The sequence below is a fragment of the Podarcis tiliguerta genome, assembly GCF_965153285.1.
Source record: "Podarcis tiliguerta genome assembly, chromosome: 6".
NCBI classification, from domain to species: Eukaryota; Metazoa; Chordata; class Lepidosauria; order Squamata; family Lacertidae; genus Podarcis; species Podarcis tiliguerta.
In genome coordinates, this window is record NC_139539.1 from 63220712 (window position 1) to 63243365 (window position 22654).

The following is a 22654-nucleotide window of genomic DNA, read 5'->3' on the forward strand; positions in this document are numbered from 1 at the left end:
CAACTTTTCTTCCATCAGAGAAGAAACTGTGACCCATTCTGAATCAAAGTAAGGCACATTTCCGTTTAGTTGGGTGCTATTTGTAACACTGCAATGCTTCTATGTCCACAGTATGCTTGCAAGGGAGGAGGATGGGGAGAAAAGCCATTTGAGGACCAGCATTACACTACCTGCCACAACACTGTCGATGGATGCTTTCAAAGAAACAAACAAATGCAGAAAAATGGCCACCAATGAGTGTACTTATAGCTGTGATCAAGAGGGTAATGATAAGAGCTTGGAATTGCTCTGAGATTACATAGCACATTCACACCAGATATGAATGGTCCTAGACAACAGTCTTATCATGATAGCTATGTGTGGAATACCATGTGCTCCCTAGTCAGTGCTGCAGATAATCACACGTTTCTGTGTACAGACTAGATGCCCAACACCTTGCAAACATTTCGTCAGAGGCCTGTAGTCTATAGAGTTCTGCAAAATATATTCCAAATGAGGAACTCTAGGACATCCGTGGTTAATAATCGGACACCACGTGAATGACACTGACGATGACGGATGAATAAACGTTTTCAGTCTCATACGTCAATGTCAAAGCCAACTTTCAAGAAATTAGCAGAGGTCCTTGTCATTTTATTAAGGAAATGCACCCATGTGTTAACAATCCCTCCCTGAATACTGCAGAGAGGGTTGACACAAACATTCAGATTCTGCAGATTTTTGTAAATCGAATGGCACATTTCTAGTCATTGCATTGCAAACTTGCCCACAGACTTCCTTCCTGACTACAAATTGGGGAAAAAACATACTGTGTAAATATCTGTCCATAACACTGAAAGATGAAACACTAATAGAATAAACAGATCAGAGCTAAAATCAAGTAAGTACATTTTGAGATGAAAGTAGATAAATACTAAATATAATAGTCAGAAATCAAAGTGTAAGGATATCCATAGGTCTGTATGCAGTACAGAAATGTCATAACCATCTCCTAAAATATCCTCCCTTCACATGCTATAAAAAAGTTACTAACCCTTCTTTGGTGAGCTTTTGGATTTCTTTTCTTTCATTTTTTTCTTTTCTTCCAGTCTGAGTAAGGTCGAGATAATGGGATATTTTAATCTTCTCAAATATAAATGAAGCTCCTTAAGATCTTTCACTTCTTTAATCTGTTAAAATCAACATTTCATCTGTCAGAGATATTGCTATAGCAATATTCCAAAAATCTTCCCATCAGCAACACTCATTTGGCTATATATTCTTTACTAACTTTATTGCTATCCATTTAATGATGCGGTAAAAAAAATGCTAATTCTTCTTTTCTACCCTTCCTTCAGAAATTATTTGTCTCTCTAGGCAACATCACTGTTTGCATGGATGAATGCATACTTGTTCCAACCTCACATCTCTATGCTCCTTGAATAAATTCCAGCTTTTAAACTAAACAACCCTTTCACTCATCATCTGTTACACCAAGATGCATTTCTCTGCAGCTTGTAGCTGGCAAGGGCACCTTAGCTTTATCTGTGCAAACAAACAAAGAAAATTCTCAGTTTGAGCAGAATCATATGCTATTCTTGGGGCATTTTAAAATGACTACAGCGGTGACTAAACTGAAGTCCTCTGCTTATGAGCACATAGGTGCAAGTGAACTCTAGTTAAACCCAGATCCGTGTTCAGAAAGTGGGGGGGGGGGTGAGTGTTCAGACCCCTAGGCTCTCACTTGTGGGGTGCCTCAGGGTTCTATCCTCTCCCCCATGCTTTTCAACATCTACATGAAGCTGCTGGGAGAGACCATCAGGGGGTTTGGACTGGGTGTTCATCAGTATGCAGATGACACCCAGCTCTACCTCTTTCAAATCAGAACCAGTGAAGGCAGTGAAGGTCCTGTGTGAGTGTCTGGAGGTGGTTGGAGGATGGATGGTGGCTAACAGACTGGGGTTGAATCCTGATGAGACATATGTACTGTTTTGGGGGGACAAGAGGCGGGCAGGTGTGGAGGACTCCCTGGTTCTGAATGGGGTAACTGTGCCCCTGAAGGACCAGGTGCGCAGCCTGGGAGTCATTTTGGACTCACAGCTGTCCATGGAGGTGCAGGTTAATTCAGTGTCCAGGGCAGCTGTCTATCAGCTTCATCTGGTACACAGGCTGAGACCCTACCTGCCCGCAGACTGTTGCGCCAGAGTGGTGCATGCTCTAGTTATCTCTTGCTTGTGGTGCATGCTCTAGTTATCTATCTACTGCAATGTGATCTACATGGGGCTACCTTTGAAAGTGACCCGGCAACTACAACTAATCCAGAATGCGGCAGCTAGACTGTTGACTGGGAGCGGTGCCGAGACCTCAGTCTTGAAAGGCCAACATTCGCTCCCGGTACGTTTCCAAGAACATTTCAAAGTGTTGGTGCAGACCTTTAAAGCCCTAAACGGCCTTGGTCCAGTATACCTGAAGGAGTGTCTCCACTCCCATCGTTCTGTCCGGACACTGAGGTCCAGCACTGAGGCCTTCTGCCGGTTCCCTCACTGTGAGAAGTGAAGTTACAGGGAACCAGGCAGAGGGCCTTCTCGGTAGTGGCACCGCCCTGTGGAACACCCTCCCACCAGATGTCAAAGGAAAAAAACAACTATCAGACTTTTAGGAGACATCTGTTTAGGGAAGCTTTTAATATCTGAAGGACTATTGTATTTAATATTTTGCTGGAAGCCGCCCAGAGTGGCTGGGGAAACCCAGCCAGATGGGCGAGGCATAAATAATAAATTGTTGTTGTTGTTATTGTTGTTGTTGCTGCAGTTTGTGAGTAGGAAATAGTTTCAGTTCCCTTGATTGTTAGATTAATGATCAATGGATTTCATTATCATTAAATTAATCTCTTATTTGAGCTAATGCAGACTCTTGCAGCTATTATGTACTGCATGGATATTTACTGGAATTCAGCTTGCATTCACCTACTATGAAATCTGTAAAAGGGCTGTTAAATGTCAGTATTTCTACATCACTTGTATGACCAAATACAATGTGCCGGTCCTAGACCATTGAGAGGATTTGCTTAGACCTATGAAAGTTAAATTCATAAGAAATGTTTTGTCTCAATCCAGTGAGACAAATCCATGAGCACAAGCAAGGTGGTTTTTAAAATCTACAAATACTCCACAGAATGGAAACTTCATGAAACATTAGAAAGGCAGACCCAGAATTTAACAAGGCATAGCTGCAAAAACAAAACAACTGTACCCTGGTGCCCACCATGTGTTGCAGACTACAAGTCCCGTCAGCCCTAGCCAGTATAGCCAATAGTCAAGGATGATGTGAGGTGTAGTCCAGTGCATCTGTGGTCAAGCTAACCTGGTCCAATAATGTTGGCATTTGTCTTACCAGCTGAAGCCTGTAAAAGCAACTTCTAGCCCCCAAGGCTAGCGACAAATCTGGATAAAGGACCACCCTAAAGGTCTGAACTAGCTCCTTCGGATGAAGTGAAAACCCATTCAGAACAGGCGACTGATCAATTTCTCTGACACAAGAATCACTCACCCAAAGATCCCAAGGATTCAAATCAGCTTATTTCTCCTCATCCAGCCCACCTCTGCATCCAGACCCAGTCCAGGCCTGCACAGTCTCTCCTAATCCAGATGTTATACAGAAATAGAGATGAGTGTGGTGACACCTCGCCCCAAAATTCCCTGATGAATGACTTTAAGTAGGCGTTAAACATTGGAAGATAGAATACCACCCTGCAGCACCCCATGACACAACTGTGCAAATTTGATTGTGAGATTTCTACTAGGGCAAGCTTTTAATAAGAGGAAACTGTCTTCCTCAGTAGCTTAGTGCTTAAGGAAAGACGGGGGGGGGGGGGAGCGTGGAGAGCGAATTCCTAACAGAGTTATGGAGAGGCATACATCTGAATTGTATGCTCACGCAATGATGCCTGCATATTGGAGCCACAGGCCACTATCACACAAAGTGGAAGCAGATGTTGCCCACCCTATCAGAAACCATTTCATGTCAATTTAAAATATATCATTGCAATTCCTAGCGATGGAACAAGCCATTTTCTTTTGTTACATCCACTCTAACACAGATTGCTGCCACATTGCTTTAATAATATTTGCTCTTATTTTTTGGATGTAATTTAGACATATCAATGTTGAAATTTGTTCTGCTAGTTTCTCCAAACAGACTGCTAGTATTTGTTTTGAAAAAGCAAATAAAAGGAAAGAATTAAGACTTAAGAAAATAATCTAAAACGCTTGTATATGCTTTTTTTTTTTTAATCGACTTTGTATGATTGCATCTGGTAGGTCAAAACTCTCATTTTGTCTGTTTAAAAAATAATAATAATTTAAATACAGTATATTTTTTCACTGAGTCCTAATGACTACTAAGCAAACTGCAGTCCACAGACCAGCAAATTCTGCAGAAAACCCTTTGCAGAGTATTTAGATTCATTATGCAACATATTTAATCATATCTGAAAAATATGAAATGATCAAGTATATAAGATTAGCTATAAATGTATATTTCCTTAGACCAAAGAATCTTGATGAAAAATGTGAGCAGTATCAGATATGCTTACCTGCAAGACCAACATTATACTACAAGCTCCACTCACACAACTTGCTTCCTTCAAACATACTAACATTATCTTTGGCTTTGGGTTTGATACACAGAGAGGGACTTGGGCTTTAATTGCTCACTACAAGTACTGACAAGAAAATATGGATTTTAATTGAAACTCTTTATTTTCAGATTGGTGAGCTGGCTTTAATGGTGACCTCAACAAGGTGATTCCAACTTCAAGGGATGCAAGACAGGGATATCTGCTAGCCTCCTTCACTTTTCCCCCTTCAATTTTCATATAAATAACATTGCCCCCAGATCTTCAAGGGCCTCAGCACTTTTCTCCTACAATTCTTAGCCGCAAGCTTTATGAGACATTTTCTCAGAGACCTTGAATTATTTTGTGAAAAGGAATTCCTTAGCTTGAGCTATGCTGAAACTAAGATGGTTTGTCTGCTAAAAGTTCGCACCTACATAAGTGGAAATACACTGTATAAATATAGAACAGATTAAGAATTGTAAGTGTCTGAGAATTCAGTTCAATGAGAACTATACCTGGTCAGGGCATTTGGATTCCACAAGGCTCTCAACCCTACAAGTAATCATAGCCATATTCACCTTTACTCGCTTCTGAGGTGGTAACTTGGTACCTCCTGCACTTAAGAGTTTGGGGGGAAAGGTAATCCCACAAGCGGTATATGGTGCAGAAGTGTAGGACTGAGAAGATGCTGTCAAACTGGTTACCCTTCAAAACTGCTTTCTGAGGTCATTCTTGGGATCCCATTGTCATGGTGAAATTTGTACAGTCATACCTCATGTTACATCCGCTTCATGTTACGTTCTTTCAGGTTACGTCCCGCGGCAACCCGGAAGTACCAGAAAGGGTTACTTCCGGGTTTCGCCGCTCGCACATGCGCAGACATGCAAAATGATGTCACACACATGCACAGAAGCGGCGAATCACAACCCATGTGTGCGCAGATGCGCCGCTGCAGGTTGCATTCTTTTCATGTTGAGAACGGGATTCCGGAACAGATCCCATTCACAACGAGAGGTACCACTGTACTTAATTTGAATCTTCCAGGGTTCCCACTGCCTTGCTTCTGTACTGGTAAAAATAACATCATATACCAGATACAATGTTGCCCAAAAAGTGTCATTCGGAGCACATGTCTAATAGATCTGTACAAGGTATACAGAATTTACAAGTGTAAATTCCTTATAATCAAATATAGACAAATTTCCCAGGGTTCTACTGATTTTCCTTGGATCCACAGAATGATTCTTGCTGCTAAATGTAAAATTCAGATTCTCTCCTGTAGTTTTTGACAGAGCTGTCTGCAACTTATGACCCTGATGGAGAAGGAAAAGGGTGTCTGTCAGGCCAACCCACACCAGGCCAAGCTGGGCACCATCTGCCCAACCTAGACCTGGTTCCAAATTAGTTCAGGGGGAGGGATAATGCTTAATTAATTGTTTAAAACCCCAATTAAACATACAGCAGGCAGCGAGCACGAGGGAAGGAGGCATTGCCTCTCCTTCTCCCTACTCAGAACTAAGGGGGTGCAAGTCTGTGGGTTGCTGCTTTGCAAGTGGCTTTCCTTCAGCAGCAAGATTGATGCCTCTGCAATAATCCTGCAGGATGGTGCTTCAGGCAAGGGGCATCAGGCAAGCGGGAAAGTGGGGCATCATTGGGCTCCTACCGTCTCCTGGGACGATGCAGTTTTTGGCCAGGTATGTCTCAGCCTTTCAATGGGGTTTTCCAACATGATGCCTGCCTCTCCTTTCTGCTTGATGCCTAACAGTTCTGGATCACTCTGGGCCACCCAACCCGACCTGCAGCGATCCATAACTATCTCAATCCAACTCAGGCGACACCTAAATCCTGCCGAATATGCCCAGTTTGCCTCGGGAAAATCTGATGCACAACCCTAGCTTCCAAATTAATATATAAATAGCACACTTACTGTGATTCCAGGTGCATGCGTTTTGACCTCCGCACGCTGTTCCATCTTAGTCAAAGCTGTCTGCTTCGCATCCCTATCAGATCCTAAAGGTGGTAGCTTTACTCCACCTCTCATGTAACGTTTATATCGCAGAACATCTTGCATAGAAACGAGGCTGTAAGAAACAAAGGTTTAGCAAATTTATTTTAAGGATGTGAAAATTCAAAGCAAGGTAGTGATGATAAACACAGCTCTTATTGTGCCTTAATTATTTTTAAGTATTTTCCAAAGCATTATTCATGTTGTTGACAAATAAACTGTGTACGTTGCATCAAAATGTGACTGACAAAACACTGAGATCAAATTCCTTAATTTTAATTTCATGATCTCATTCATCCTCTCAGTATTGGAAGTATGCCCCCATGATCATTAATGGGGATTTCTCCCAGGTAGGTGTGGATAGGATTGCAATCTCTGTCACTATATGTATATTACTGAATTTGCTGAAACTTGTCACAGATAAATGTGAACAAAATCTCTGATAAAGCCCTGTAGAGACGCTGAAAAAAAGAATAGGAAAAGTGTGGTTAGCTGTCTAAAATTAAAGAAAAGCTGAAAGGATCACTGTATTCAAGCTTAGCTTAAATTTAATGTGGGTTTTCTCCATCAGGAAACAGTCTATGAGAGTACACATGACTCACAAGAGCACAAAATACTGCTGTACCATGTTATGATATCTGAATGCTACTTGCTTGGGAAAGGAAAGGAGGTGGAGCCTGTCATCTTCTTCAAACATGCATTTAGTGGTATGAAGAAGGAGGAGACCACAATTATGATTATGCCTGAAGATCTATGGATTGGACTATGCAGTTTTAAAGAAGGAATGGGATGTATATTTTCAAACATATCTCAGCAAAGCACATTTTACTATGATCAGAGAGAATAAGAGTGCAGTCTTATGCATGTTTACTCTAAAGTCAGTCTCACTAAATTCAATGGGTCTTATTCTCAAGAAAGTGTGCACTGAATTGCAGACTGAATTTAAAAAATGCTGCTGTTCTTTCCTAAGCATATTATATGTGACAATGAAAACATCAGTTCTAACTGGGATTGGAGTACCCTGGGAAAATACCGTATTTTTCGCCCCATAGGACGCACCGCCCCATAGGACGCACCTAGGGTTTTTTTTTGGGGGGGGGGAATAAAGAAAAAAAAATGCTATCCGCAAGCTTCGCGCCGGGCTCCGGAGGGTTGCGCAGAGCTTCCTGAAGCCTGGGGAGCAAGAGGGGTCGGTGCGCACTGACCCCTCTCGCTCTCCAGGCTTCAGCAAAAGCCTGTATTTGCCCCATAGGACGCACACACATTTCCCCTTCATTTTTGGAGGGGAAAAAGTCCGTTCTATAGGGCAAAAAATACAGTAATTCGCTGTGATTAACGCTAGACATGTCAATCAAAATGAAAGGTCCCTACATATCTCTACACATATCGCCTCTCAAGCTCAAAACTGGACATTTTGCCAGTCAGATTAGTTTCACTTTTTCAGAGAGATAAAAGATAGCCATGAATTTTCCAGACAGAGAAGACTACAGAGTGACTCAGAAACTTATGAAGTCTTGGTGCCTGTGGGGTAGCTCAATCGGTGGAGCATGAGACTCTTAAACTCAAGTAGGGTTGCCTGGTGGGGGTAGGAGAAAAGTTCTTGAGCTTTTTTCAGTTCTGCTCAAAGCTGCTGAGCTTTCCCCCCGGACATTTCAGTGATTTCTGCCCGGACACTATTTCCGACGGCCGAATCTCCTCTATGTCTGGGAAATTCGGAACACATGGCGACCCTAACTCAAGTTCATGGGTTCAAGCCCCGTGTTGGGCAAAAGATTCCTGAATTGCATGGGGTTGGACTAGAAGACCCTTATGGTCCCTTCCAACTCCATGATTTTAAAACAAAAATGGGGTAAATCTTAGGCAAAACAATTTGAAAGTGATCTTCAAAGTTCATGGAGCTGGTCATGGTAATTACTTAACAACTAGAAAGAGTTAAGCATACAATTTTTATAATGTAACATACAGTCCCTTTTAAAAAAGATTGACAAAACATTATCCACAGAGGGCTTCATATTAACATAATAATGAAATTATTTTGAAGACATTGGAGAGGCACTGACATTTTTAGTATTATATACTAGAGGCTATTAATAAGCTGTAAAATGCATAAGCATGAAGGAGAAATATGTAAGGTGTATGCTCTGAACATCTATTAGCAGAATGCAACTATGCTATGATGTGTTTAGGCATTAAGAAGACTTAATCTCTTCCTGAAAAATTATTAAGTCTTTGTAGCCCCTTCTTAGCATTTTCTTTCTAGAATGCTAAGAAGCTTGTGCATAAAATTCTGAAAAAGCAAGTACACATGCAAGTTCTTTTGCAAATGACTTTTTAAAGTCCTGCATCCAATCCAAACTCTACATTTTTATGTTAGCCAGTTAAATCAATGTTCAAACCTTTGAGATTCACTTCTCCTCCAGCCTTCAATATGGGAACAATAATATATGGACAACAATTTACAGGGCTGCTGAAAAGTGTGTGAAGTGTTTTGAACACTCTAAATACTATGTATTGTTATTTATTATAGCTCTCAGCTTCATTCTTAGCTAGTTGATATAGAATTGAGTAACTTGAGATGATGCCTGAACTTATTCTGATGGATATCACAGTGTACTGAGAGTCAATTTTCAAATGTCCTTTCCCATCACTTATTTATTTAACCTTAGCCCAAGGGCTAGGGAGTAGTATCAGCAACTTTTACTTAGAGAAGACCCCTGACAGGGTCATAATAATCTAACAGCTATAGATCTTCTAAGGAGTCCTCTGCAGCCAAGTGCCAATGGACTCAAATGCAACTATTGCTATTCCTGAAAAGCTAGTTTTCACAAATTAGTAGAGTTTATATAAGTATTACACTATGATATGTACCAAAAATATCCAGCTTATAAGAAATTGTTACTTGGATCTTAAAACACTTGTTTTGGTGTATATGCCTGCAAAGCCATCGAAATCTTCCTAATATCCCACTGTTGAAAGACATTCAAGTTTGTATTTTTCTTAAACTTTTCAACAGCACACAGGTTTTCTGTGGATGCATACCATGGTGCCAATATGTAAAGGTATGCATTTTATGTTTCATATTCGATGCACTCTCTCTTCAAAATACATTTGGCTCAGAGAAGATGCATTTTGTAGACTTTTCATTAGTTGAAAAAAAAAGGAAAATTGTCACTTCCCCAAAGAAAACTTGACCTGTCTGCCAAAATGATGCAGAGTCTGTCACTCTTCATCAGAGTAACAGCTTGACAAGATTATCTTTAAAGTAGCTTTCACTTTTCATGCCAAATGGTTGTGTGTATCAAAACAAAGATGGCTGTCAATATTCAGTGTTGCTTTAAGCAACAAGATATGTAGATAGATAGCACAAATACATGGACCTCAGGTGTGCTCTGAGTCTCCAAAGAAGAAAAACAAACAAAACTTTAGAACTACAGAGATGCTACAGTGCTAAGCAGTGCTGTCCCACAATAGGACATATTTCACTTTGTCCCCATCACAGCATTTCTTTGCTCTACTGTTTTCTCTTCCAACCAATCAGTCCCCTTCCATAACTACCACTGCTTCTTCCCTTCCTCCTACAGGCCAGTTTAAAGGCCCTAAGGGATTATCATAGTCCTACCATTACTTTCCCCTCCTCCTCTGGGGAGGAGTTCCAGCATGCGTCAGTCCTTGCATGTGACTGAAAGTGGGAGGAAAGGAGATTCAAGAGACTGTTCCTACAGAATAGCCTTACAGTGGACTTCATCATTCACTTCCTCAGCCAGCCAAGAAACGGCTCCTGAACTGCTCAAATGAGCTACCTGCAGCTCCTGAGCTAGTTGGGCTTTTCAGTCCGTACAAATGACCAGTCAACCCAACGTGGTATGAGAATCATTGATCTAAACTGACAACCTTTCAATTGCTACTCAGCACAAGATGCTGGAATTGATGGAGAGTGTTTTGACAGATGTGGTTTGCTTGCTTGCTGAATGCTTCACAGAACACCATCTGTGTACAAATAATACAAAGGCACAAGTCAGTGCTTTTCATCTTAGAAATTATGATGCTAAGCATGAATTTAACATCATCTGGTGTGGGGTGTAGTGCACCCACGACATGAATGCAGAATACCCTGGAGAATATACTTTCTTTCAGATATCACACTGAAAAGACCAAAGAAAACTTTTAACATCTGAAATATCTCCGTTAGTCATTCACATCACTTAGGCACGTGCATTTACAGCAACAAAGTCCGTGAACTTTTACTATGCATATTGTTCCCCATCATGTATACTAATGCACTTCTGCTGCAGCCACTTTAGGTAGCATAATACTTTTAAAAGTTTCACTTCCTGCAGAAGTTTGGGGGGGGGGTGTTTGCACATACAATGGAGAACACCAAGCATATTAAGAACCTAAGTCTTGTCATGGCAAGCACACGTACAAAGGTGTCCTCAGCTCCAGTTATGCTAGTATTTTGCTGCTCTCTTCCCTGGACATGTGTGTGCAATTTGGCAACTATGCTCACAGAAGCTTAATATTGGATTTAATAAGGTAGCATCAATTCTTAAATTCCTTGATTGAAACATTATGTGAAAAGATTGCAAGTGCACAGTAGTGTGTGTATCATAAAGAGATTAAGGACAGTCATATTTGAGGGGAGAAATCCCTCAGCCACCTTAAACAGTTAAGTTGGTTACAGTCCACACCATTTCAGATTTTAAAGGATATTCTTTGTCTCCCTAGAAATCAAGAGAATTTGCCACCCTGTGAAAAGTGTTCATTTCAAAGAAAATGTAGCCCTGATTGGTCCAACACTAGAACTCTGCTAGTTCACAGCGTCGGCACAACATCTACAACAGCAACAGGGAAAACCAAACAGCAATTGTTTTCCAGCTGTTATTAAGGAGCAAAATTTGAGAATAAGAACAAATGCAACCTGTAACAAAAACTTGCAGTGTAGAGTGTTAACTTTTCCTATCCGTCACTATACACTAGCAGTACAGTGGTACCTTGGTTTAAGAACAGTCCTGTTTAAGAACAATTTGGTTTACAAACTCCGCAAAACCGGAAGTAGTGTCCCAGTTTGAGAACTTTACTGAACGGAATCTGAATGGTGGAAGGGCACCGGCAGCGGGAGGCCTCATTAGGGAAAGTGCGCCTCGGTTTAAGAACAACTTCGGTTTAAGAACGGACTTCTGGAACGGATTAAGTTCATAAGCCGAGGTACCACTGTATAAGCTTTTACAGTATGCATTGCTGCAGCTTACACATGTTCAAAATGTGAAATTTTAAAGTGAAATCTATTGCTGTTATTCCACTAGCTGTTGACCCAGTGGAGGCATCAGTTGATGTAAGAGAAGGAGACGCAAATTCTGCCCATTCTTCCTTCTACCTGTGACCCTAAAATCTTTTACAAAGTATTGGGGGACCCTGCAGAACAGCCTTTGTTGGGGGAGGGGAGCTGCAAAGCACTCCATAGTGCAATATTACAACATCTAATAGGTTCCTTAAAATTCTGTGTGTAGACTACATGAAAGGAAAAAAGTTAATGGCAGTGACACTTATTTCTGGAATATTATATAGTGCAGCTATTCAGCTCTGACAAATTTGTCTAAATGATCAATTGTTTCTGTGCATATGTTAATCTACGCTTTAGCTGTAGAATGCCACTGTTGATTAATTCTATATTTATTTGCCTTTGATGCCTTGCTATGTGTTTATAATCTGTTTTGCAATGTCCTATATATGTTTCCACACACCAAATATCACTTTCATGCACACATCTGAATGACAGCGTATTTTTTTAATAATTAGAGGTTATAAAACTGGGAACCACTACAAGCTTGTGATAATTAGATGAAATAAACCCTCCATGATGGGAGAAACATTTTTTTAAAAGCTTTTCATATTCCAAAATTGTCATACAATCCAAGTGTTTGCAATAATGTACGATATTCTTACAACGTTCAGTGACATCATTTAAGCTATTATGGAAGACTGTGAAGGCAATGGTGTGTTAAGTTATCAAATACTGTGCAAATATTTAAGGTTCAATAACATATATTTTTTCATTCAAGGGGAATAAAGAGTCAGGAGTTTCTGCTGCTTTTGCAACACCACAAAGATAAAAAACAGAAGGCACAAAATGTTTTAGATTACCTATAGCTTGCTTCTATCCACACAGTTCCAAATAATATAGTGGCCAAATAGAAACTAATGAACAGAAACTTATGTTTCTAGAATATCTACTTCTCACAGACCCATATAAGAACAGCGTAAATAGTTGGGCCTGATGAACATTTACTGTTCCCAACCCTAATCCTGCGGAAAGTCATCTAATTAGATTTTAATTTGATCCTGACTTGTTTTTAGGAGGTAATTTAATTATTGTTTGATTTTATACCAATGTTACATATTTGATGTTAGCCACTCCCTGAGCCCAGTAATTGAAAAATTACTAAAAATTATGTTGTGAATTTCCATAGATTCCAGCTCCAGAGTCGGTACTACTACCACAACAAGGAGCCAGAATTTATAAGAACTTACAAGATATAATTGGAACTTAGGCCTATGTAGAAAACAGAATACCTGCTATGCTCAAGGCTCAGCATCACATAGGAAGCTCTGTATAAATATAAATGCATTTTTTATCCCTACATACACTTACAGCCAAGAACTCTGTACAATATGTCTTTCCCGTCTGCAAAACAAAGATCAGTTTATACAATGAAAGGTCCAGTGTTCAGACCAGAAGCCAAATATCTTAGTACAAAAAGGGGTTAGAATGCTGTCATATACACCAAACGTTTTCCCAGCTCAATGTCACAAACTATAACGGTGCACCAGCAAGAAGACATTACTTCCGTGTTGTAGCAAGAAGCTGCTGCAAATGTTTAGAATCAGAGTGGCAGTGGGGTTTTTTAATGGCATAACCTCCAGATATACTGGATGCAATAGTCCAAAAACTATTAAAATTAGTGTATGCTTTGCCTTGGGTCTTTTAATGAGAAGTGGATTGCACACTCTTGCTCCCCAAATTACTGAAATAATGCATGACTGAAAAACCACTTGACAGATCAAGGAAGCAGTAACTCTGCCCCTTTAAGTTATGAGCCATCTGCTGAACAGTTTCCCTACGTACAACATTTTTAAAATTAAACTGTCCCAACATATAACTACGCCCAAACATCCATTTCGAGAAAGCTTGTAATGTCTGCTATGTTGCATTGCAGACATATTTATTTGTGTACAGTAAGATGGCTGAAAAGTCAGCTTAAATTAGCTACTCTGCCCTGCATGAAAACAGCTCCTGATTAAAACTAAGCAAAAATATCCTTACCACAATACTTTTCTAATTAAATATCCTCTTATCCATTTCTGAATAATCAGGACTGGCGAATGAAAAGATAGGATGTAATTGATTTTGGAAATTATCTTTTTTACCATTTCCATTTCTTCCTGAAATGTAGTTTCCTACAAACAACAAATAATGAGGATTTTCTGTAAACATACATTAAAACGTATCCCCCACCCAAACAAAATAAACAAATCATGCACTTTTATAATTTTATGTTATGGATCAGGCATACTGGCCAACACTTGCCCCCTTAGTTTTCACCAGTAAATATTACCGTATTTTTCGCCCTATAGGACGCACTTTTTCCCCTACAAAAATGAAGGGGAAATCTGGGTGCGTCCTATGGGGCGAATGCAGGCTTTTGCTGAAGCGTGGAGAGCGAGAGGGGTCAGTGCGCACCGACCCCTCTCGCTCTCCAGGCTTCAGGAAGACATCCGCAGCCTAGGCAGCCCTGCGGGAGGTCCCGCAGGGATGTCTAGGCTGCGGATAGCAGCCTGCTTCCCGGAGCGTCGGGCGCCCTGAAAGCAGAGCGCCCGGCGCTTCAGAAACACGTCCGCACCCTAGGCAGCCCTGCGGGAGGTCCCGCAGGGATGTCTAGGCTGCGGATAGCAGCCTCCTTCCCGGAGCATCGGGCGCCCTGAAAGCAGAGCGCCCGGCGCTTCGGGAACACGTCCGCACCCTAGGCAGCCCTGCGGGAGGTCCCCACAGGGCTCTCCACGCTGCGGATAGCAGCCTGCCGCCCGGCGGGTGGGGCGCCCTGAAGCAGAGCGCCCCTCGCGCCGGGCAGACACCCGCAGCGTGGGGAGCCCTCCAGGAGTTCCCCGCAGCGCTCCCCACGCTGCGGATAGCAGCCTGCTGCCTGGCGCGAGGGGCGCTCTGCTTCAGGGCGCTCCTCACGCCAGGCAGACACCCGCAGCGTGGGGAGCCCTCCAGGAGTTCCCTGCAGCGCTCCCCACGCTGCGGATAGCAGCCTGCTGCCTGGCGCGAGGGGCGCTCTGCTTCAGGGCGCCCCTCACGCCAGGCAGACATTGGCCAGCCCCACAAGCTTGGGGGACAGCAGGGAGGCGCAGCGCCGCCACCCCGCTGTTCCTCGACCTGGTTCGGTTTCCCGGACCTGCTTTTGGGGGGGAAATAAAGGAAAAAAATTTTTCCTTTATTTCCCCCCAAAAAAACTAGGTGCGTCCTATGGGACGGAGCGTCCTATGGGACGAAAAATACGGTATATCTCATACCTGATAAGGAACTGTCTTTATTTGAAGCTTGGTAATTGAGCTCACAAAAGATCGTAAATCCCTCTATGATTGGATCGGACAGAAACAACATTCATCCTTTCTGGAGAGTTCTTCACATCTCCACTCTACATTTAGTAGTTAGCCAGTGAGGACAAGCATCACATTGCTGCCCCCACCAGCAGGATAGCAGACCGGGGGCAGGTATAATCATGTGACAGGTGCTGGTAGCGCTAAAGCTTCTAAATGTTACAGTAGAATCATAGAATTGTGGAGTTGGAGTCATCTAGTCCAGGCATCCCCAAACTCGGCCCTCCAGATGTTTTTGGGGACTACAATTCCCATCATCCCTGACCATTGGTCCTGTTAGCTAGGGATGATGGGAGTTGTAGTTCCAAACCATCTGGAGGGCCAAGTCTGGGGATGCCTGATCTAGTCCAATCCCCAGTAGGGATGCTGTTCTGGGCCCCAGTTTAATACTCTCCATTTCTATCGGTTCTCTCTCTCAGGTTTCTTACTGTGCAATGTGAACCGGGTCTGATTTACGAGAACCAAAGGACTCAGAAAGGGATCCTAGAAGCAGATCTTACCATTGAAAGCACATCAGTCCAAGCATATTTCTTTTGTAAACTAAGTGGTTTCAGCCAGCATTGCATTGAACAATTTGCCTGGTATCCACAGGTGACTAGGAATTCCATACAGGTGAGTGAGCATCATTCCTCCTCCACCAGTTGGATTTGTTTCCATTCTGGCTACAGAGGAAGGGAATACAATTCTCTTGTCTCTGTCCCTTCCCCGCCAGCCTGTTTTGCAGAAGGCATTTCATTTTTGCTAGTCTGAAACGAAGCTAACTTCATGTATTTCCATGCCAGCTGTTAAAGAGGGGGCTCTTTTGAAGCCAGCACCGAGGCACATGCTACTAGCATCTTAGCAGGCTAGTAAAAAGAAAAATGCAGCCTAGTCACATTTTGTAGGCATATTTTCAATGTTGGCTTCAATGAAGGAAGGCAATGTTTTTACATTTGGAACATTTCACTGAGCCAAGGAAAGAATCAAAATTGTGTAACTAAACAAAGACATGAATTCTAGTCCTAGCACCTGTGAAACCATTGTTTCTCCCATCTCTAAATGTTTCTGTTAATTCAAAACAGATAAAAATTCAGATGCTTTAAATTTATGAAAACATTCATTATTTTTAGGATTATCTGATGAACAATAATTGTAACTACAAGCCATGATGATTTGCCACAATAATGAATACTTGCACACAAGGTTCCTGGCAGGCAAAGAACTTGGAATGCTCCATTGTGCTTGCTGGATTTCAGCTAATGGCTACAGATTATGATGACATACTTGAAGCTTACTATTCCTATTAATGCATGCCTTAAAACAAACAACAACTAGATAACTTACCTTTCCAGAAGTAGGGCAAAAATCAATATAAAAGCTAGGTGTAAAGGGTTTATATTTTTCAGGAAGCCTCCAGTCTTCTATTATTTCCTCATCAGAAATAACATAGTAGTCCAGTGCTTTGAGTGAAAAGATGCTGTTAACAACAATATGCCTATATGCGATTTTCAGGCACAGTGGCGTGTTGAACAAGGTGAGAGCGATCAGATTAGGGCAGAAAGATAACGAATGCACATCTTCCAGTGCTGAAATGCTATTATTATGAAGATACAGAAGTTGAAGTCCTGCCATGTTTACCCAAAACATTGCACCCGGAAGCTCTTCTATCTGAAACAGCATTGAAACACAATTTTGAAAGAAAGGAGAAAAAGGTAAATTACATTGTGGAAAATGTAGTGTAAGTAACCTGTCAAACCGAAATTGCTTCCTCAGCCAAGGAAGAGAATAAGCCCAGTCAATGATCATCTGCATATTTTTATTTATATATCAAAGACAACACTCCCGGTCCCGAGATGCATGTGTGCTATGATGTGTGACTGGGATTCCCCCATTCACTTCAATAGGAGGGAGCAACGCAGTATCCTTTGGAGCAAGTGAACATGAGAATCTCAACTGAGTGCTTCAAAAGTAAAAGGTAAAATTCCAGCCTTGGGGGGGGGGGGGGATGTTGTGGAAAATAAGCAAACACTCAAAGTGGAAACTGGAATAGTTTTCCCACCTGACTCCCACCATCATGAAAATGATGACATCATTTTGGGCCTTAATATCAATATTTCAGAATACAACTTATAGTTCTTCAGACAGCTAATTTCATACATTAGGTATCGTGAGAAATACAATTTTGGCAATGTTGAAAAGGCCACATTTCTATTGCAATAATGACCGGAAGAAACAGAGGACGATGGGTCTAGCTCTCTCTCCAGCCCCACCTCTCACAGACAAACAAACACTCTCTATTGTTAGAATCAAAAATAGTAAACGGTGGAAGCTCTTGCAGCATAAATTAAGCCTGCATCAAGAACCTACAGGAACAAATACAAAAACTGGCTAGTTTCCCCAAACCATACTTTGTATGTTAATTTTTAAAAATTTGCTCACCTGGTTGTTATGAAGATCCAGTTTAATTAAACTAGTGCAAGACTCAAGTGCATCAATATTCACAATGAAATTTCCAGACAAATCACATATTTTAAGTGAAACGCAGTACTGCATCTCTTTTAGATTGCATAAATACTGAGTGCGTATCCTGACCATAACGAGATTTCGCAACTTCTTTGCATCTTTTTGATCGGCAGTTTGCCCATATTGGAGTAGCAAATTTTCAGAAGCAGAGACAAGGTATTTTGCAAATTCCTCCTCCATGGTTGTTGATCTCTTTTACAGTTTATCCATGAGATATCTAAGGGGGGGAGAGATTACACAGTAGGTTACATTTATTCAACTTTCAAAAGAAAAACTTCAAGTACCCTAAGGAAATATCCAGCTGGTTGTGACAACACCCCCCGCTCCATTAAAGGACTAGCAGCAACAGGGAAGGCAGGAGGGAAGAAAGAAATCTAACAGACTATTTGAAAACATGTAAGCAAGTGCAAAATTCTGTTGTTTTTTCCATGTTATCACAATAACAGAAAACACTAAGGAACTGTGTCAATAAAAATGGATAATGTAATGAAAACAAAAACAGTGTACCTATAAGCTGGAAAGCATACAGGCAAACACAATGAATTGTACTCTAGGTCAAAGTGTTTTCTAGAAACAGTGCAAGACCTTTATATTCAGAAAAAAGCAATTAGGGACTAGTCATCAACAAGATCTTTTGTTTGTTCACTGAAAGTGTCATTTAAACATTTATTGTTATGATGTTTAACTGAATCTCCAAGTATAGGATGTGTGTGTGTGTGAGTGTAGAGAGATGTACACACACATAAACATATATGGAGAAAGAAAGGGTACAGTGGAATTGGAGGCTACATACGGGTGTGCACTACTAATGTGATTTGCTTATGATGTGGCTTATCAGTGAAAACTGCTTGATCAACATGACATGTCCCCTTGTCTCCAGAGCTGCTCCCCATCACCTGACTGTAAAAGTACGCCCTTCCTCCAACTCGGCTGCTACTCAGGGATATCAGCCATTTCCTGCAGCATAACTTTGGCCAATGCTAGAAAACCTGCAATATCTACACCGAACTAGTAACTTCTTAAAGCTCAAGAGGGCTATTCCGTTTCCTTCAGAGAAAACTCCCAATGTGCATTAAAAGGTAAATGAGTATGTAACAGAGCCACAAGTTCAGTAGAAAGGAGCCTGAATTTTCTACTGGGATTAGAGTTGATCAAATCCCTGATCTGGGTAAAACTGGGGAAAATAAGCCACGCTATAGATTGAAATTTAGCTGCTTTTAGTATGTATGTTGAAAATAGTAATAAAAAAATACTTTTAAAAAGCTATCTTGTACAATGAGCACCATGACTGAACTGGCTAAGGAATGAAAAACAGATACCTTTACCCTATAATCCAACCTATATTTGTGCCGGCAAAATTCCACTGAGGTCACTGGAGATCTGCCAGAAAACTAATTTATGATTTCTTCAGCCTTAACTGAGCAAGAGATAAATTAAATGAGGCTATATTTTAAATTAATTTTTGGAGACGCACCTCATATAAGTCTGCTTTGTCATGGTTTAAAGAGATGTCAAATTAATATTTACTGGATTAGTGAAGAAATTTCAGAAATATATTACTTTTATTTTTAAAGTAAGGAGACCATCAGCACCTTTAATTTCTGCCCTTATTTTAAGGGATGGATATAGTAGTCTTTTTGTTAGGACCAAAACCAGGGTTTCATGTACTTTTTGTGTGATTTCATACAGAGGCTTCTGTCTTATTTTTAAGACTTCTTTTATTGCAGGATTTGTGCCTGGTGAGACCATATCAGAGGGCACGACTGCTTCATTTCCTTTCATTTGCACTTTGTACTTTTATAATCCACCGAAGACTAGATTTGATCCAACTCTTAAAATTAAAAAGAAAGAATAGAGCAAAAGTATCTGATAGGAGCCACAACATTATAAAACGAGCAATGATATAGAAAGAGATCTCCACACACATTTATACATCAAGAAGATCTCGGCGAATATCAAGATTGCCAACGCATCCCTGCAAGGACATTTTACTTGCATCAAATAAAATGAACACATATGCTCGCATAGCACTTAGTACTGAAAATGTTTGTGGAGACATGAAAATATATAAGTCAGTTTAGCAGAACAAACAAGCCAGGTAGAACGTGGCTCGTGGCTCATTTTTCCTTTGGCCGTTTGTAAAAAAAGGAAGAAAGAATATAACGGAGCCGATTTGCTAGAATGGAGTCAAACCAACTGACCAATGGCAAATTTGTAAAGCAAGAAATGGTTTTAAAAGCATTTCCAAGAGCCAACCTAAAAAGATCCTGCTGGATCAGGCCTGTGGTCCATTTAGTATAGCATCGTGTCCTCTCAGTGGCGACCTAAATGCCTATGAGAAGCCTGTCCCCTCTTGTGGTTTCCAGCAAGGGTGTTCAGAAGCACACTGCTTTCAACACGGAAGGCAGAACATAGCCATCATGGCTAGTAGCTGCTGAAAGCCTTACCCTCCATGAATTTGTTTAGTCCTCTTTTAAAGCCACCTGTCACTATTCCTAGATGGACAGAGGAAGCAGTTGCCTCCAGGCAACTCAACATTGCTGCTGTTTACAGTGAGTGGCCTTCTTCACCATTGTGAACCCTGAAAAGACCTGGTCCCTGTTTTCTGCCTGACCCATTTCCACTCAGCCTGGGACGGCATAGCTTCTGAAGACATAGGCTGCTCCTGCTGCTGAAGGGGCCTAGAATGCATTTCAAAGTTCAGGGAAATCTTAATATGGATGTTTTTGTTAACTTGCAAATGTGGATGTGAAATACTGTGTTTATGGAATGTAGTTTATATATTTATGACTGTGTTTGTTTTGATTTGTTGACTGTTTTTGTGAGCTGCTTTGAAATTATTTGGAAAAGGAGCATGCAAATAAATGTGATGATTTATCAGTAGCAATAGAGATGACTCCTGCGGACCTTTAAATTCTAGATTTAAACCACTTCTTCCTTTACCGACTAGCCACTGAACCATTAGTTTTTCCAGCGCATTAGGGCTTCCTTCATCACCAAGAGCCATTTTCTGTGTGGCCTGTATGAGAAGTTCCATACCTCCCAGAGGGGGCTATTTCTCCTGCGTTCAGCATCATGTTTCCTCTTTGTTACCCCATCGCTAAGACAAGTATAATCTCGTTTGCCATTGTGTTGCATAATGATTGCTTAAAGCAAGAAGAGTATAAGTCTTTAAATAAGCAAACTACCGTATGTATTTCAGAGGTGCAAGAAAATAATAATAAAACCGTCACCCTTAGCTGCTACCCCTCACCTATGGAATCACTATTTCACTGTCACTGAACAGAACTTCACACACACACATGGTGGTAAGTTGCAATTCCTGGCTTTTGGGGAGGGAGGGGTGTTGTTGCTGTTAAAATTAGATTATTATTACTAGTAATAATATTCATTATTAGTCATTATTAGTTAGAATTAGTCATTATTACTAGTAATAATATTCATTATTAGTTAGAATTATTTTCTACCCTTCACCAGGGCTTGTTACAATAATTTTTAAAATACAATATTAAAATCAATTAAAACAAATTACAGAATAGGGTAGGTCCTAAAACATGTATCTCGAGTGTCAAAGCCCAGGGTAAAGAGGTGAATGTGCTGAAAACTGCATAAGAAAATTGCAAGAAGCAATTGCAAGAGTCTACAAATATCAGCTTGGCTTCCTAGCCAAGCCTCTGTCCCTCTTGGTACTAACTTCATCCCCACCTTTGATAAGCAGAGGGCTTGGGGGAGAGACATGAGCAAGAATGTGCATACGAAACTGTGGAAATGCTCACTGCTTTTCCCATTCAGGAAGCTTTTCATGGCATGTTTTTCTTCTTCCCTGTTTCTATTCCTGTAATGGCTGGGGGGGGGGGGGGGAGGGATCCCACATCTACCTTCTGTGATCTCAAAAGCACTAAGGGTTTGAGGAAGAAGCGCCAGGAGAATGCCACCTCTTTCTTTTCTTACTCAAGCTAGTGGATGAGTGAGAGCCTTTCTGAGTGTCCTGTGGGTCTCTCTTGCCAGAGGGCAATAGGCAGTTACCCACGGAAGGGAGGTAAGAGGCTGTGACATTGCATTAATATTATGATCATGTGCACAGTCGCACAGACTGTACAGTTCTTAGCATAAAGAACAATCTTCTGGAAATTTGGATAAAGAAAAGCATTGATCTGGATCATGTACAACATCAAGCCAGGCTTGGGCATAGCAAGCCTCATGATTACATGATCCCCTATTCTTCTCCCTCTCAGTTTTATTTATTTAGCACACAAATCCACACCTCACACTTTTTTCATTCAATTCCCAGGCCAGCTTACAAAATTTGAAAACACAACATTACAAACTAAAAACATACCCTAAACATAAAGTACACCAGCCAACAGATCAAATCAAATTAAGAGGCCTGATAAAGTAAAATAAAGAAGTATTTGCCTGGCACCAAAATGACATCAAAATATGTGCCGGGAGAATCTCCCCACTGAAAGCATTCCAGAATCTCTTTTCTCCATCTGGCCAATTAGCTACTTCAACTTCCATGCAAACCATAGTTCGTTGTTAAATTAGAACTAGCAGACTATGGGTTGCACTCGGCTACAGACCAGAACGGTAATGAATCTGAAATGTGATTTCCACACCTAGCCTGTAACGGCAGACTATGACACCAACTTGCATCAAACCACCGCACTGTATTACACCTGTAGCAAGCCCGTATGGGGTTCCAGATGTGCTGTCCTGCCCTGTTCCTCAGACCAAGCCTCTTGCATGGCTTCTTCTTCCGACCTGCCTGCTTCTCCCTTCAGCACCCAACTGTCACCTTCTCCCAGCATTCCAGGCCACCCTCTCTTCCCTTGAGATCACTGGGAAGGGCTGTTATCTCAGTGGCAGGGCATGTTCTTTGCCTGCAAAAG

The 22654-nt window shown here is 41.2% G+C and overlaps 1 protein-coding gene across 12 annotated transcripts in view; it reads right to left on the reverse strand.

Moving 5' to 3' along the window:
- LRRIQ3 (leucine rich repeats and IQ motif containing 3) overlaps positions 1 to 22654 on the reverse strand; it is a 43612-nt gene that overhangs the window by 16325 nt on the left and 4633 nt on the right. For 8 of the 12 annotated variants that reach the window (XR_014513085.1, XR_014513086.1, XR_014513087.1 and 5 more), the window contains exons 2-6: positions 17679 to 17979; positions 16584 to 16907; positions 13924 to 14057; positions 6525 to 6678; positions 1034 to 1169 (exon numbers count right to left, since the gene is read on the reverse strand). Coding sequence is in view for 8 of the 12 variants with exons in the window: in XM_083448414.1 (XP_083304540.1) it covers positions 1034 to 1169; positions 6525 to 6678; positions 13924 to 14057; positions 16584 to 16907; positions 17679 to 17942 (1012 nt within the window). In the remaining 4 variants the exon portion in view is untranslated. Of the gene's footprint in view, positions 1 to 1033; positions 1170 to 6524; positions 6679 to 13923; positions 14058 to 16583; positions 16908 to 17678; positions 17980 to 19354; positions 19491 to 19687; positions 19738 to 21015; positions 21041 to 22441; positions 22536 to 22654 lie in introns of those variants that run through there. The other 4 variants (XM_083448415.1, XM_083448419.1, XM_083448417.1 and 1 more) reach the window with 4 other exon arrangements.